The sequence below is a fragment of the Dipodomys merriami genome, unplaced genomic scaffold (assembly GCF_024711535.1).
Source record: "Dipodomys merriami isolate MVZ:Mamm:240054 unplaced genomic scaffold, mDipMer1.0.p SCAF_41, whole genome shotgun sequence".
Taxonomy (NCBI): Eukaryota; Metazoa; Chordata; class Mammalia; order Rodentia; family Heteromyidae; genus Dipodomys; species Dipodomys merriami.
The window spans coordinates 2,996,327-3,012,267 of NW_027205715.1; the positions used below are offsets into that span (position 1 = coordinate 2,996,327).

Here is a 15,941-nt window from a genome sequence, read left to right on the forward strand (position 1 = left end):
GTTCTTAGGAGCTACATGTTGAAAGTGTTCACAGATAAGATAGCCCCAGATTTCTATCACATATTTTCAAATAGCTTGTTAAAAAAATTTTTTTTTGCATGTGTATATATGGATAATGAGGGGAAACATACACAAATGTTAACATCATCATCCTGGGTTCCTTAACCCAGAAATTCATTGGACTGTTCTTTTGATTTTTATAGGTTGAAAAAAATTAAATAACAATCCCTTAGAGTATGAAATGCTATGAACTGTAATCATTATTCTATATTATCTGTAGGACACTTGCTTTCCTCCAGGGTAATCTTTCCACTATCTGAAGAGATAAGAATTCTTTACAATGATAAATACTGTCTTTTCTTTATTAAACATATACTGTTTCTTCTTGTGTGTTAGGCCCTATTGGCAGAACTCACAGCCTAATGGCATGAATGTGTGTAATATGTGTTTCCTCTTAATACTTTCCTAGTTATAAGAATTACACCCTCGTGACTGTCTTTGGAAATTTGCATCAGGCACAGCTGGGTGGTGTGCCTGGAACTTACCAGTTGGTTCGAAGTTTCCTGAACATAAAACTTCCTGCTCCCTTACCTGGACTTCAGGTATTCACAGACTTCCCCATATAGTCAGTCACAACACTAGAGCAGTTGCTCTTAGGCCTTCTTAGTTTCTGTTTAGAGATGGTCAGAGCAGTAAAGAGCAAGAGGCTCTTCAGAAGTCAATTGTGAGGAATCTAGAGTAAAGGAGAGGAGAGGGGGGACTTCAGGTCATGGGTGTGGGAGGTAGTCAGGGATGATGTCTCAAATTTCTGACTAAAACTGCTAGAAGAGCAGGGGGTAATAGGATTTCTAAGAGGTGGTCTCCTCTTTCAAACTCTCAGTCTAGCAATGGAATATCTTAAGAGTTGAGTATCACGTAGTATACAAAATGCTAAACTGAAGCTTTATAGTAAGGGTAGAAGGATACAAAGGAGGCTGACATCATAAAAGGTCATACTTAAAGAATAGGGATGATCCAACTTGAGGCCTTGGGAAGGCTATCCCAGAAGGATAGGACAACATGAACAAATGGGTGGAGACAACAAAATATCTGTAGCATCGGGCATGTAGTAAAGGCCCAGTGAGTCTGGACAAGTTAGTGAAGGTCTTGAAAACAGGCTAACCACTTTGCATGTGGCCAGCTCAAAGGCTGTAAGAGGTCAGTGACATCTTGTGATTTTGGTTTTCAGGAAGAGTATGCTAAGGATAAAATGAAAGGGCCAAGAAAAGAGGTTTGGGGTCTACTTCTTTGGAGGAGTTGGTGAAACACAGAGACAAGATTAGGCACAGGTGTACTATACAGACATGTAACAAGACCAGACTTAGGACAGATCAGTTACAGTAGTGAGACAGAGCTGCCTTAGCCCCTGATGCCTCTACTGTCTGGCACCAAGGTGAACTAGGAATGAACAATTAGCTATTCATTAGTCGTTAATTATATAACTATCCTTTCTTGATTGGTCAGTGACATCTCTTACCTTTGTTGTGGGTGTGGGAGGCCTAAAAGTTATCTAAGAAGAATGTTTTCCAGTTATTACTAGTAACTGGGTTCCATGAAGAAAACATGAGGCTGGCTTTAGATCAGATGACTACATGCTTCAGATGAAAACTCCAGATCCACATTGTCACTTTCCAGTACTGAACTTCCTCATGATTCAGTTTCTTTGTAAAATAGGGAGGAGGAGGCTGTCTGTTAATGATTCTTAACATCATGGTATTGCTATGGAAACTTAAGTGACTTGGTACAAGGACAGGGACTTAGCTGGTACATTAGAAATTGTTGGTTAGCTTTTATTGGTTTATTTTGAGTATCTGTCATTCCTGTTTTAGGACGGAGAGGTAGAAGGCCATCCTGTTTGGGCATTAATTTATTACTGCATGCGCTGTGGGGACCTGCTTGCTGCATCTCAGGTGGTCAATCGAGCCCAGCACCAGCTAGGAGAGTTTAAAACCTGGTTCCAGGAGTACATGAACAGCAAGGATAGAAGGTACAGTGAATGGCGAGGCGCATCCAGAAGAACCCACGTGGAATTGAGGGGGTGGTCTCCAGTGTTCTTTTCCCTGTACATGCTCAAATTAAGTTTCTGTTTGGGGCAAAAGCTTAGAAAGTAAGCAGAACGCCTTAGCAATAATGATTGAAAACATTAAGAAAGAGTCCCATTTTGATACGGATATCTAGAATTGCACTTACCTGTGCTTGGTAATTCTGTTCCAGTGAGTGATGGACTATGCTTGGGTGTATAATGGACTGCATGGTTTACTATACTGGGCATGCCAGGATTCTTTATAAAATGGAACCTCTTGTTTTTACATTCACCTTACTTGCTTAAACAAAAGTGCTTCTCCATTCAGTGTAATGTAGAAATATGCTGTCACATGCTTCATAACTTGAAGATTAGAATCATAAACTTAGCAATCTTGGAAGTAAACACTGAATTTACTAAGCTCTTTTTTTTTTTTTTTTTTTTTGTGCCGGTTGTGGGCCTTGAGCTCTGGTCCTAGGTACTCCCTGAGCTCTTCAGCTCAAGAGGAGCACTCTGCCACTTGAGCCACAGCGCCACTTCCTGTTTTCTGATAGTTAATTGGAGAAAGAGTCTCACAGACATTCCTGCCCGGACTGGCTTTGAACTGTGATCCTCAGATCTCAGCCTCCTGAGTAGCTAGGATTACAGGCATGAGCCACCAGCACCCGGCCTAAGCTCTTTTTTAAAAAATGCTCTTGCATTAAAGAACTGCTATATAGTTTTGCTCTGAATTTTGTTCTCTCATTGGCTATAAGTTCAGATTCAAATCCAGTTTTACATACATATGTATATATAGAGTATATATATATATATAAAAGAATAATGATGCTTCCTCCTGTTGCATATGTGAAAAGTGAGTGATACTTTGCTTGGCAACATTTATAATGAATGTCAAGAGATTTCTTAAACCACAAGCTCTTGTTTTGCTCATGTTATCATTTACAGAACCCTAGGGAGTGTGACTAGTGGTAGAGTACTTGCCTAGTACAAGACTATGAGTTTAATCTCTAAAACCACAAAAGGAAAGGAAGAATGGAGGATTGGTTGATGTCACAATACACCAACCACACACTCACAAACCTTGTTGAGGGTGGGAGGAAGAAAGAAAAGGATTAATATCTTAGTCCCTCTACCCAGAAAACCCTATAGGTACTTTTTGGGAAGAAACCCCATATGAATAAGGGATGTGAAGGCCAAAATATTAAGATAGTTAAAGGAAGAATTTACTTTGGTCCCTCACTGTATGAGGGCTTCTGAGGTGGGATGGAATGCTAGTCCCCAGCATTGATCTCCCTCAGAGATCTCAGGACTAGAGAGAGCTAAACAGCAAAGAGGCACAGATGCAACTGCAAGTGAGGTCAAAGTGATATTTTATGGGTGGATGGTGTCTGCTGCTGGGGTGCAGTAAGCTTCCTCACTGCCTAGTGAGTGCTTTTACTTGCCTTTGGGGAATCTTTACTGTGTGTCATCTGACTGTTCTCTTAATGTGTTCAGGTTGTCTCCAGCAACTGAAAACAAACTCCGGCTTCACTACCGCAGAGCCCTCAGGAACAACACAGATCCCTATAAGCGGGCTGTATACTGTATCATTGGCAGATGTGACATCACTGACAACCAGAGTGAAGTGGCAGACAAAACTGAGGATTATTTGTGGCTGAAGGTAGACACGTTTCCCTCGCTGGGCAGGGCTTTACCCTTTCTGTGTGCTGAAGTTCTCCATTCCTGTTTAATGAACCATACCAGTAAGGTGATCAGGGCCAAGCCAATGGATTTCTTATGTACTGGCCCCATTCCAGTTAATAACCAACCATATTTGTGTTTGTTTATCTGCTTATTTTTTGTTTATTTTTTTAGTGACTCAGGACATTACACATGCTAATCTTACTACTGAACAACATCCCTCTGGCCCCAGTAACCATCGTTTTCCACACAGGCACCAGCTCACAGCACTGAGTGTAGCTGTTAGGCAGCTGCAACCACTCACATGGTTTAGGATGGCATTTGTACCCATGTATGTGTTTCTTTTGGGAATTTAGTTGAACCAAGTATGTTTTGATGACGACGGCACCAGCTCCCCACAAGACAGACTCACCCTCTCACAGTTCCAAAAACAACTGTTAGAAGACTATGGTAAGACTCTGGACAGTCATCTTTTCCCTTGTCCATTTAAGGCAACCATGTGGTTTTCCCTCTGGGAAAGTCCTTTTTTCCTAATAAACTCTTCCTTTTTCCTATTTTACATGGAGTAGAGGGCATGTGGCCTACAGATATATAAATGATTTACATGGTGATCAACAGTAAACTATTTTCTGTAAGTCTTTTGCTCTCGTAAACATTTGCCCAGGGTGACATATAAACTGGACTTCCCTACCTCCTAGTAGATCCTGTCCATAATGACATCTGAGCACAAAGGAGAAAAAAACTGTCTTTTCTCCCCTCTCCCCTTGCATTGTTTAATAATTCTTAGAAGAAAAGGATAAACTCCCATTAGTGTTCAGTAGTTGTTGAGGTCAAATTTCTGTGAATATGAGTGAAGGTAAAACATCTTTGAAACCTTCATTTGTCTCCATATTGAGTGACTTACCAGGGTGTCAGAGATAAATCATCACTTTGTAATCTGTTCTAAAGTGCTTAACTCTGTTTTTCCTATCTGATGCAGTCAGTTTGGATTTATAACCCAGCTCCTGCTCTCAGTCCTCTTGTGAAGTCTAGACAAAGTGGAGGAACAGGTCACATTTCACATAGCACCAGAGTCCCCTCTATTAATTCAGGCTCATGCTGGTGCTTTCTTCCCACCCAGCAAGTCCAATAGGCACAGGGCTGCTGCTTGGGGGATTGTGCTACCATGGACAAGCTTCCTTCTAAATGGGTTTTGTGGATCTTCTCCCCCAGGTGAATCCCACTTTACAGTGAACCAGCAGCCCTTTCTCTACTTCCAAGTGCTGTTCCTGACTGCTCAGTTTGAGGCAGCCATTGCTTTTCTTTTCCGCATGGAGCGGCTGCGCTGCCATGCTGTCCATGTGGCCCTGGTGCTGTTTGAGTTGAAGTTACTTTTAAAATCCTCAGGACAGAGTGCCCAGCTCCGTGAGTATTTGTGCCTCCATTCACAGTAGTGTGACCATAGCATATCTCTCCCAGTGACAACAGTGCCCACAGAATCTTAACCACGAAAGATTTGGGCAGATGGTGTCAGTCATTTTAAAGCATTATAGACACTTGGATGCTTAAGATGCAATCCTTGCTTTTTTTTTTTTTTTTTTCCATTACTATTTTCTGAAGAGCTAAATAAAGAAGGTTCTGCTTCATGGCCAAAGCAGTCCCAAGAATCATGAACCTGGGTCCATTAAGTCTTGTCTAATCCCAATGACTTTGGAAACCCCAACCAACCATCTTAGGTGCTACCAGCATGGGAGGGAGAGCCACCTAAATGTAGATGAATGACAATAATCACTAGTCATAATTTGTTACTAGTGTGATCTTTTCATTTGAAGACCATCATATTGGAAACTTATTATAAGAGAAAATTGAGGACGGTTGGTAAGGGTTGTGTGACCAGAGCTTGCATGAGAACAATGCGTGGGCTGTTGGAGTGGATGGATGCTGGTGGACTAGCATTTGGATTCAGCTTCTGCAAGTCCTTGGTTGCTCAGAGCAGGGGAGTCATGTTGTTTTGACCCACTCTGTTTCCACACGCAGTTAGCCATGAGCCTGGTGACCCTCCCTGCATGCGGCGGCTGAACTTTGTGCGGTTACTCATGCTCTACACCCGGAAATTTGAGTCCACTGACCCAAGGGAGGCGCTCCAGTACTTTTACTTCCTCAGGTAAAATTTGTCTTTGACCCTTTACCCATCGAGTCTGAGAGTGACTATTATAGACCTTTTAGTTGATATCAGAAATTGAGTTTCTCTTGTCCTTTTACAGAGATGAGAAAGATAGTCAAGGAGAAAACATGTTTTTGCGTTGTGTGAGTGAGCTTGTGATAGAATCTCGAGAGGTAGGTCTCTGTCCATCTCCTCTGCTTGTAGTTTTTAGTACATGTCTACTAATTCAGCTTTCATACTTCCTTTGGTGTGGTTATGGTGAATATGGCAGGGGACTGGGGATGGGAGGTCCTGTGATTTATCTTTCTTCAGTAAATTCAGTAAACTTTTTTTCCTCCTCAGTTTGATATGATTCTTGGGAAACTAGAAAATGACGGAAGTAGAAAGGTAAGTTAAATATATTTTGAAAAAATGTTAAGAGGCCAGGTGCTAAGGGCGAAACACTTGTAATCCTAGCTACTTGAGAGGCTAAGATTGGAAGGATCACAATTCAAGGCCAGCCCAGACAAATACATAAAACCCACTTCTAAACCAGTGAATTGCCAAAGTGGCCCATGCCTCAACCCAGCTACAATGGGAAGCCTAAAATGGATAGATTGCAGCCCAGGTACATTCCTAAGCAGGAAGTGAGACCCTATCAAAAAATAACCAGGCTCACACCTGTAGTACTAGTGACTCAAGAGGCTAAGATCTGAAGATGCTGGTTCAAAGCCAGCTAGGGCAGGAAAGTCCATGAGTCTCTTTTCTCCAGTTAACCACCAAAAACATAGAAATGGAGCTATGGCTCAAAGTGGTAGAGTGCTAGCCTTGAGCACAAAAGCTCAGGGACAGCTCCCAAGCCCTGAGTTCAAGTCCCAAGACCTACAAAAATAAATAAAAATAACCAGTGCAAAAAAGTGCTAGAGGCTATGGCTCAATAGTAGAGTGCCTGCCTAGCAAGAGGCCCTGAGTTCAAAAGAGGAAACAGTGTTAATTCACTAAAATTTGATAGATAAAGTTAGTTTGGGATTTATAACTCAGAATTTGAAGTACTGATACAAATATGAACAAAGTTACTTGGTTTCAAAAATGGAGTGAGGTAAGAGTAAGCATTGTAGCCCTTACTATAATCCTAGCACTTGGGGATCTAAGGTAAGAAGATTGAGAGCTCTAGATGAGCTTGAGCTGTATAGTGAGTGAGACCATCTCAACGTACACACACATACACACATGAGGATCAATAATCAAATGATGATGAGTTTGACTTTACAAATTTGTATGTAAAATTTTTTTAATTTTTCATTAGAAACTTTTTGTTAAAAATACTCTTTGGGGGGCTGGGAAGGTGACTCAGTGGTAGAGCGCTTGCCTTGCATGCATGAGGCCCTGAGTTCGATTCCTCAGCACCACATAAGCAATAAGAAAAAAGCCAGAAGTGGCTCTGTGGCTCAAGTGGTAGAGCACTATCTTTGTGCTGAAGAGCTGAGGGACAGCGCCCAGGCCCATAGTACAGGCCCCACGACCGGACCCCCCCCCAAAAAAAAAAAAAACAAACAAGAAAACAAAAATACTCTTTGGGACTGGGAATGTGGCTTAGTGGTAGAGTACTTGCCTAGCATGCATAAAGTCCTGGGTTTGATTGCTCAGCACTACCTAAACAGAAAAGGCCAGAAGTGGTGCTATGGCTCAAGTGGTAGAGTGCTAGCAAAAAGAAGCTCAGCGACAGTGTTCAGGCCTTGAGTTGAAGCCCCAGGACTGGCAAAAAACAAAAAACACTTTTTTTTTGTATCTACTATTTTTTGAGGTGAGAGCCCCCCCCCCCTTTTTTTTAAACCATACAAAGCATGAAGACGGACAAATTGCCTTCTGTACCTACTCTCTCCTGTTGGAAAAGTGCTCAAAGGGAAATCTCTGAGGGCTCAGAACTCCACATTGACCCTGAAAGCATAGCCACTCAGAGCGTTAGCAGTTCCTCTGAAATTTGCAGGACCCATGGGTGTCATGGAAGAAGAAGGGCAGAGACTAATCCTGACCTTGCCTCTCCCTGAAACCTTGGAAAAGTCACTCAGCCATTCAGGGATTCACTCTCCTCATTTGTTAGAATATGTGGTTTGGCCAGGGCCTCTCCAGACAAGCTCACCCTGTCTAGTTCAGAAGAGAAGTCTGCTGGTAACCGTGATGGCCTTTGCTTATTTGGCAGTGAGTTGCTAGGTGCTGTGCTGAGCACTTTGCATATATATGCTTGTTTAACCACCACAATAATCCAAGAAGTGCTTTCCAAGTGGAGAAATGGAGATAAGAGAGGTTAATTCTTTTCCTCAAGATCCACACCACTGAAATTGGAACCACTCCTTTTGACCTCCAATCCCATGCTTTTACTCAACTCCCATACTACTTCCCAGAGTGGCAGGGACAGGTCACCCCAACTTGATCCAGTCCTGAGAGTTCAGCTGATGGAGGATCCAAGTATCCAGAGACAGTGCATAATTCATCTTCACCCTCCCGCCATTCCCGAGGCCTTTCTCAGGAACCATTTGCCTATTAACCATTTGCTTATTATTGAGTAGTAATACCAGGGTTTTTTGTTTTTTGATTTTTATTTTTTTAATGTCTTGGCACCCTTTGCCATGTATTTATTAAACACTGGATTTCTTTTACCATCTGATTTAGAAAGTAAGTGTAAAACCTTTTATAACCTTTTCTCTAAGCCTTCTGATTTTTCCTTCTAGTTTCTACTGCTCAGCAAATTTAAAATCACTTGATAATTTCAGCTGTGCTCTAGTCATTTGGAAAAGCAGAAAGCAGAAATGTTTTATGGCTGATTCCTCTTTGCTTCTGTTAAGTCTGTCCCTTTGTGTATTGTTTTCCTGATCTTTTCACATAGTTTTAATAGGATCTTAGATCTTCAAGAAAGCCTGAGTCCAGCAGATGAAATGCATGTATTGCTCAGGGAAAGTGTTTTCAGTTAATTTTTTTTTTTGGATTCCAGATGCTTCTGTGTGTTTAAAATAATAGTTCTGTGCACCCATCTCTCCCCCCTCCCATAATTTGTCTTGTCAGCCTGGAGTCATAGATAAGTTTACTAGTGACACAAAGCCTATTATCAACAAAGTTGCTTCCGTGGCAGAAAATAAAGGACTGTTCGAAGATGCTGCAAAGCTTTATGACCTTGCCAAGGTAATGTGTACCATTTGCTTCTTCTGCACAAACATTTTGACATTGCCATTGTTGAAATACTTCCCTGATGAGATCTTTTTTTTTCTAGAGCTTAGACATTTAATGGTCCAGTCAGGGCAAAATCCCCATTTTACAGAATTATTTCTGGCCATATGGTGTATCAGGCCAAACAAGAGCAGCATTTTTAAAAGGATGTCCTGCAGGCATTCAGCTATTGGCTCACTTGGCAGCAGAATAAACACATTTTGACAGTGAAGCTGATGGTGCAAAACCATTGTGCTTACCTTGCCCTCTGGCATCCTGTGCGCCGCCACTCCCCTCCCCCCCCCCCCACACACACACACACAAACACTGGTACATAGTGTGATCAGAGAAAGACCCCTGCAGCTGGGGCCTAATTAGAGTTTGGAATAAACATTTCTACCTAAGAACATGTGACATGTGATGCTGCTGGTGATTTAGGTAACTGTGAAACAATTACACGCCTCCTTTTACCAGCAAAGAGTAGATGAAAACAAGGTAATAATTCATGTTTTCTTCAATTGAGAAATCTTTTGATTGAGAATAATTTGATACAGAAAAATGTACAGTTAGTAAGTGTACAATGGATGCATTCTATAGGTATGTATCTGTGTAACCACTCATATTGAGATACAGAATACTTCTACCACCCCAGAAAAGTGCCCTTTTTAGAGTTTTCATTTGTTTCTTTTGTTGATTATTTTTTTAATAAAAAAAAAATTGAACAGAATGCTGACAAAGTTTTGGAGCTGATGAACAAACTGCTGAGCCCTGTCGTCCCCCAGATCAGTGCCCCACAGTCCAACAAGGAGAGGCTGAAGAACATGGCACTCTCCATCGCAGAGCGGTAAGGCCTAGAGTTTGGATCTGTGGAGGCCCGAGGGTGCCAATACACTGGTGCCAAGACACTGGACCCACTCCATTACATGCTTGCTTTTATTTGGTTAGCAGGCTGCTTTAAAGTAATTCTACTAACTCACCTGCCTTGGACATTTAGAAATACAGCTAATGATGGAGGGATGGGGGTATTCTCCAAGGCAGGATTTCTGCTTAGAGGCCAGTGTTCCAGAATCCACCCTCCTCACCCATGAATTTACTGAGTTATTAGACTTTACGGTGTTTAACTTCCAGCCTGAGGGAAAGGATGTTAGTGTTTTACACTTGAAGTAGATATCCTTAATAAAATGACCCAGAGAAAACTGGGTTCGGGATATAAGTCTAGGACACACAAAGATTCTTCAGCAAGTGAAGTATCTCAATTTAGTAAACAATTCCTGGCGTTGACTAATGAGCATTTCTGCCATGAGGACTTCTCCATCCTCTTCCTGGATATTTATTTGGCTGTCAAGATAGTGGCTCAAGCTGAAAAACCATGGTTCATGAAAAGTACATGTAGATGATGTTATACCAAGTCTAACATCTTTCTACACTGTAGTTCTCTTTGCTGAGACTTCAAAAGGTTTTGATGCATTATGAATCGTGCAGATTACACAGAAATTCATCCTACAGTCTTGCTTTCCTCCCATTCCCTGTTTTTATCTTTCAGGTATAGGGCTCAAGGAATCAGTGCAAATAAATTTGTGGACTCAACATTCTATCTTCTCTTGGACTTGATCACCTTTTTTGATGAATATCATAGTGGCCATATTGACAGAGCCTTTGATGTAAGTTTCAGAAGGGATGTTTGAAGTGTAAGTTAATGTATGCCCTTGAAAATTCAAATCACATGGAGCTCATTTAAAACAAAAGAAATGTCACCAATATGCCTTTTAAATGAACACAAGTGTGTTTCTTGGAACTTAAAGGAGATTTCTGTATTGCTTTTCCTCCTCCCTATCCCTCAATTTCTTTTTTCTATTACTTGCTCTTTAATCTGGGAACAGAAAGGATTCTCAGAGTAATTTGAGATCTCTGAATTGAAAAATGGGAACAGAAAACTAGAGTAAGAATCAGGTTAGTTAGAATCAAAGTCTTGGTGTATATTGAGAAGATTAGTGTTCCTCTGTTAAAGAGTCATTTTTTTCTGGACATGCTTATACATAGCTATAATCTCAACACTTAGCCAAGTAAAGCAGAAGATTGAGAATTTGAGGCCAGCCTGGGCAACATAGTCCCTGTCTCAAAAAAAATGCCAAAACAGGTTGTGAGTATAGCTCAGTGCTTATGCACTTGCCTAGCAAGCACTGGGCCTGTTGCTCAATCCCCAGCATTGATGAAAAAAGTCATTGAAGGGGATTAAATGACTGATGCTGTTGTCATAGGCACTGCTGTTTGTTATTTTGGTTTTCTTTTCCCCAACAGATAATTGATCGCTTAAAGCTGGTGCCCCTAAATCAGGAAAGTGTAGAAGAAAGAGTTGCTGCCTTCAGGAACTTCAGTGATGAAGTAAGTCCTTTACTTCCCAAGTTATGGAATTCTGTTTTTCCCCACTTCCACAATTGAAAGCTTTTTGTTTAAACATAGCTAGTAATCCATTCAAACTCAGTGTTCCAGGATTTTCTCGTAACCTGATTTTTCTGGGAGGTAATACATTTTCATGGGAGGGAAGTCTCCAGGGTTGACCCTGTGAGGTCTGGTTTAGCTCTCTTACTGGTCACTTGTACCATAGTGTGTGTGTGAATGCTTAACTCTGACCTTCTTTTAAAATTTCCATGGTGTACAAAAGCATGCATGATTCATGGCTGTCCTTCCTCTCGCTGAAGGAGGTACAGTGACCAGGGACTAAGTTATCCCACATGTGCCCCGGGGTCATTGTCTCTTCAGGGCTCTGAGCACGTTGCCACCAGAGCCACCTAGCCCAGAGATGCTCAGCTGGACGGCACACTGGAATCACCAGGAGAGATTTAAAAATCTCTATGGCTGGGCCTTACCCCTCCAAGGTTCTGTATTCTTTGATGAGCACAGTGGCCTAGACCTCCCTTGTCATTCCTATATGCATCCCAAGTAAGATTTTCTTCAGGAAAACATACCCTAGAAAATGCCTTTTATGAAAACATGTTCTGCTTTAGAGAATGAAAGAAAGCCAGCTTTTGCACATGAACATGTGGCTACTTTGAGACATAGTTCAGGAGTCTTGCCCCATGCCATCCTTCTCTTCACACCTGCTGTGCCTTCTACTTCAGCCATTTGCACCTTTGTATTTCTTGTCTTTCCCTAGATACAGTATTCATTGCATCATGAGCTGAAGTAATGTACCACAATTATCCCCTGTAGACTACCCCAAGGACTCTGGTAGGGCTATGCAGAGACATCGGAGACAGCTCTATGAGTATGAGGCAGTAGGGACTAGTGGGAAGAACCAGTGTATGCACCCTCATCTATGGATAGTCATCACTGCTAGCCCACCCAGCATGCTTTTGGCTTGCTACTCCTTTCCAGAGCACAAAGAAGAGAAAAGTGACTACCTGACATGAGCAGCAATATCTGGAGGCTTCAGTCACACTGGCCCTGACATGATATGGCCACCAGTTCCTTTTTCATGACAGCAGCTCTCCATTGGCAGATGTGGGATATAATGTGACAGGCAGAGGCCATCCTTCCTCCACTTACTGCTGGCCCAAGGCTGGGTCATTCCCTTAACTCCATGTGTTTCTCTCTGTATAGATCAGACATAACCTCTCAGAAGTGCTTCTCGCCACCATGAACATCTTGTTCACACAGTTTAAGAGGCTCAAAGGGACGAGTCCATCCTCTGCATCCAGGCCCCAGCGAGTCATCGAGGACCGTGACTCTGTAAGATCCCAGCGTTCATGAGAAACATTACAAAAACTACCTTTCAGAGACTACAGGACCCTACATTGCTCTATCGTTTACTTCCTGGTACCTGAACAAACCTTGAGTCAGGGAGCTTCTGAGACATTCTAACTCTAATATTGTATTGTTGCATTTCTCAAACTAAAAAACAAAAACAAACAAAAAATAACCTTAAGATGTAAGTAACAAATCAAACAGAATGCTAATTGATAGTTTGCCCCATACAAAAAAATTTTTTGTTCATTTTAAGATATAGTTATTTTGTGAATATTAGTTTATTGGTTACTACCTTCATCAAAACCATACTTTAAAAAATCAACATATTTAATATAAGCCTTTGTTTCTCCTCTTTGAGCATTACCTTAGAATGGCAGCTAGAACCACATTGTCAGCCCCATTTAACACCCTGGGATACTGAGACACCCATAGCTGGGTAGGTGCAGGGCCCATACCTGAAGGCAAATCTGTCTGGCATGTTAGCCTGTGCCTTTTTTGCTCCCTGTGGGCTTCATCAGAGTCCAGGGTGTAGGACCCTCAGACTCATACAGGAGATGTCTGATTTGACAAGAATACCTTTGTGTATTTGTTTGACCCATGTCAGCCATGAGACAGAACAGTTAGTGGTTTATTTTTAAATTGCCTTTCCCTTAATTTTTGCACTTTGTTTTTCCTTGTTATTCTTTTGTTTTTGTCCCGCTGTGATGGCGCTTAAGATCTTGGGCATGCTAGGCAAACACTCTGCCTCTGACCTACATCCCCAGCCCTTGGTTTTTTTGAGGCAGTCTCAGTAGATAGCCCAGGCTGACCTTGAGCTCTTGATCATCTTTCCCCAGCCCTCTGAGTGCTGGGGTGTCACTGTGCCCTGCTCCATTTAATTCATGATAAGACTCACAGGACAGTGTGTAACAACTAAACCTGATTCAGGCAGTCCTGCCTCCGAGACTATTTGGGCTATCTCCACTATGCCCCCACCGGCACCATTTGTGACAAGACTTAGTGAATGCTCACTTTGAGAATATGGGTGATAATACTCAGGAGTGATGCAGCTGATCCCTGCTGGTCTGTGTCCAGATGGGCCAGTGGGCTCACTGCACTTAGCAGGAATCTGTTATTATGAAGGAACAATGCAGTGATGTATATAAGCTTGCATGTTGAGATGAAGACGTGTCCCAGTACTTCGTGTGTGGCTTATGGCTTGGGGGATGGCTGCCCCTAGACAGAAGCAGGTGGTCTGGCAGGCTGTTGTCCTCAGCTGGAGGGAGCTGGCTCTACAGTACCTTCTGTGGGAGATTCAGTTTCTCTCTTTTTTTAATTTAATTTTTAGACACTTAGTGTTCCTATGTTAGGACTGGGTAGCTAAGTGGTAGAGCATTGCCTACATGCTCGAGACCCTAGATTTGATCCCTAGTATTGCAGAATTATTAAATAGAAGTAAGTTTTTACATATCATGAACAAAGCCATTCGCCTGTCTTCTTTCTGTTCATCATTCTTTGGTTTGGGTTTTGGTTTTTCTATAAGATAAGCATATGTAAGATTGAGGAGAAGCTTATATATTAAAGCTACTTGCCCAAGAAGCATTTTCCTGGTTTTAAAGTGAACTGCCTAGCAGTGGAGCTTTTGCCTTAACATTCCTAAAATTCATTTAAAGTAACCAAATCAGGTAGCAATAGCCCATGTGCTTTTATTCACCTTTAAAGGAAATACAATGAATATTCTCATCACAAAGTAAGATTTCTTTCTGTAAGACATAAGAACATATACTTGCCAGTGTTGCCAGTTTATTTCACATCTAGTAAGTGACCCTTGAATTTTCTCAAAGTTTTGTTACTGGTCCAGAAAGGTGTGGACTTCTCTGTCTGTACCTGAAACTTTTCTCCTAAGTTTCTTTATTCTACTCCCAATAGTAAAGAATGTCTTTTGTTGTTGTTGGAAACACCTAGCTTTAAATATTAAATATTTTATTTTATATTATATTTTAAATATTAAATATAAATATTTTTCCCTCCAGGAATAACCCAGAGATTTAATAAATATTGTTGCCTGGAAAGACAGGCCCACAAATGTTAGGGAGGAAGAAAGGGAAAGGGGGGGGAAAATGTGGAGTGGGATAGGAAAAGGATGTGGAACTGCACACAGTCATAGTCCTTGCCTCTGGCATTGCAGGTACTTCACAGGGCCCCAGAAACTCAGATCCCCATGGAAGCGAGTGGACAGAAGCCTGACAGACGGACAGACAGACAGCCCTGAAGCTCAGAGCTGTGTCAGAAGCTAGGCATGGGTTGGGTGAGCCAGCTTGGCTGGCAGACTCACTGGCTTTTTGCTTAGTAGAAGGGCTTTGATGCCCCAAGGAACCAGGGCTCTGGTGAGCAAGCTTTGCTAACTAACCCTGCCTGGTGCTGCAGGGATATGGCAGTGAAGGGCAAGAATGCCACCTGGCCACCAGGATCTGTCCCTGGTGCCATGGGGTGGAGAGTGAAAGAGCATGACTACAGTTCTCAGTGCATTGCCTGACTTGAAAGTTAACTGTTTTTCTTCCCTTGCTCCCTCTCTCAGCAACTCCGAAGCCAAGCCAGAGCCCTGATTACTTTTGCTGGAATGATACCCTACCGGACGTCTGGGGACACCAATGCAAGGCTGGTGCAGATGGAGGTCCTCATGAATTAAGTGCCATGCTTTGGGGCTTTGGGGACTGCACACTGTCAGTACATTAGGCACAGGGACCCACTGGGGTGGGGGTTTGGCTTTTGTTTCTGTTGTGTTGTGTTTTGTTTTGTTTTTATATTATGTATTTTTGTCAATATTAATAAATTTCTTTGATTTGTATTTCTTTTCAATATTCTTTTATTTTCTTTTTGTTTTTCTTTAAAGTTTCATTGATTTTTATTTGTGTATTACAGGACAAAACCATCAGTAGTTGTTGGTCCAGAGAATGAGAGGCCATATAGGTGTCTGTAGTATGGTTAAACTGACCTTCCCTGATTAAAACATTACCCATAATGAGCAAGGAAACAAAGCCTTTGGGAATTACTTTTATTTAGATGCAATAGTCCATATAAAGAGTCACAGTTTATTTTCACATTTCTATTTGAGTATGAAGACCAACCTCAGCCTTAAGTGGTTTAGAA

The 15,941-nt window shown here is 41.8% G+C and overlaps 1 protein-coding gene across 3 annotated transcripts in view; it reads left to right on the forward strand.

Moving 5' to 3' along the window:
- Positions 1-15,639, forward strand: part of Nup93 (nucleoporin 93) — a 111,185-nt gene extending 95,546 nt beyond the window's left edge. For all 3 annotated transcript variants that reach the window (XM_069992337.1, XM_069992338.1, XM_069992339.1), the window contains 14 exons: positions 470-602; positions 1,869-2,026; positions 3,557-3,722; positions 4,099-4,192; positions 4,955-5,146; positions 5,759-5,885; positions 5,986-6,058; positions 6,228-6,272; positions 8,925-9,041; positions 9,791-9,909; positions 10,609-10,726; positions 11,364-11,447; positions 12,666-12,794; positions 15,370-15,639. In XM_069992337.1, coding sequence (XP_069848438.1) covers positions 470-602; positions 1,869-2,026; positions 3,557-3,722; positions 4,099-4,192; positions 4,955-5,146; positions 5,759-5,885; positions 5,986-6,058; positions 6,228-6,272; positions 8,925-9,041; positions 9,791-9,909; positions 10,609-10,726; positions 11,364-11,447; positions 12,666-12,794; positions 15,370-15,480 — 1,666 coding nt within the window. In that variant the 3' untranslated portion in view covers positions 15,481-15,639. The remainder of the gene's footprint in view (positions 1-469; positions 603-1,868; positions 2,027-3,556; positions 3,723-4,098; positions 4,193-4,954; positions 5,147-5,758; positions 5,886-5,985; positions 6,059-6,227; positions 6,273-8,924; positions 9,042-9,790; positions 9,910-10,608; positions 10,727-11,363; positions 11,448-12,665; positions 12,795-15,369) is intronic.
- The last annotated feature ends 302 nt before the right edge of the window (positions 15,640-15,941 follow it).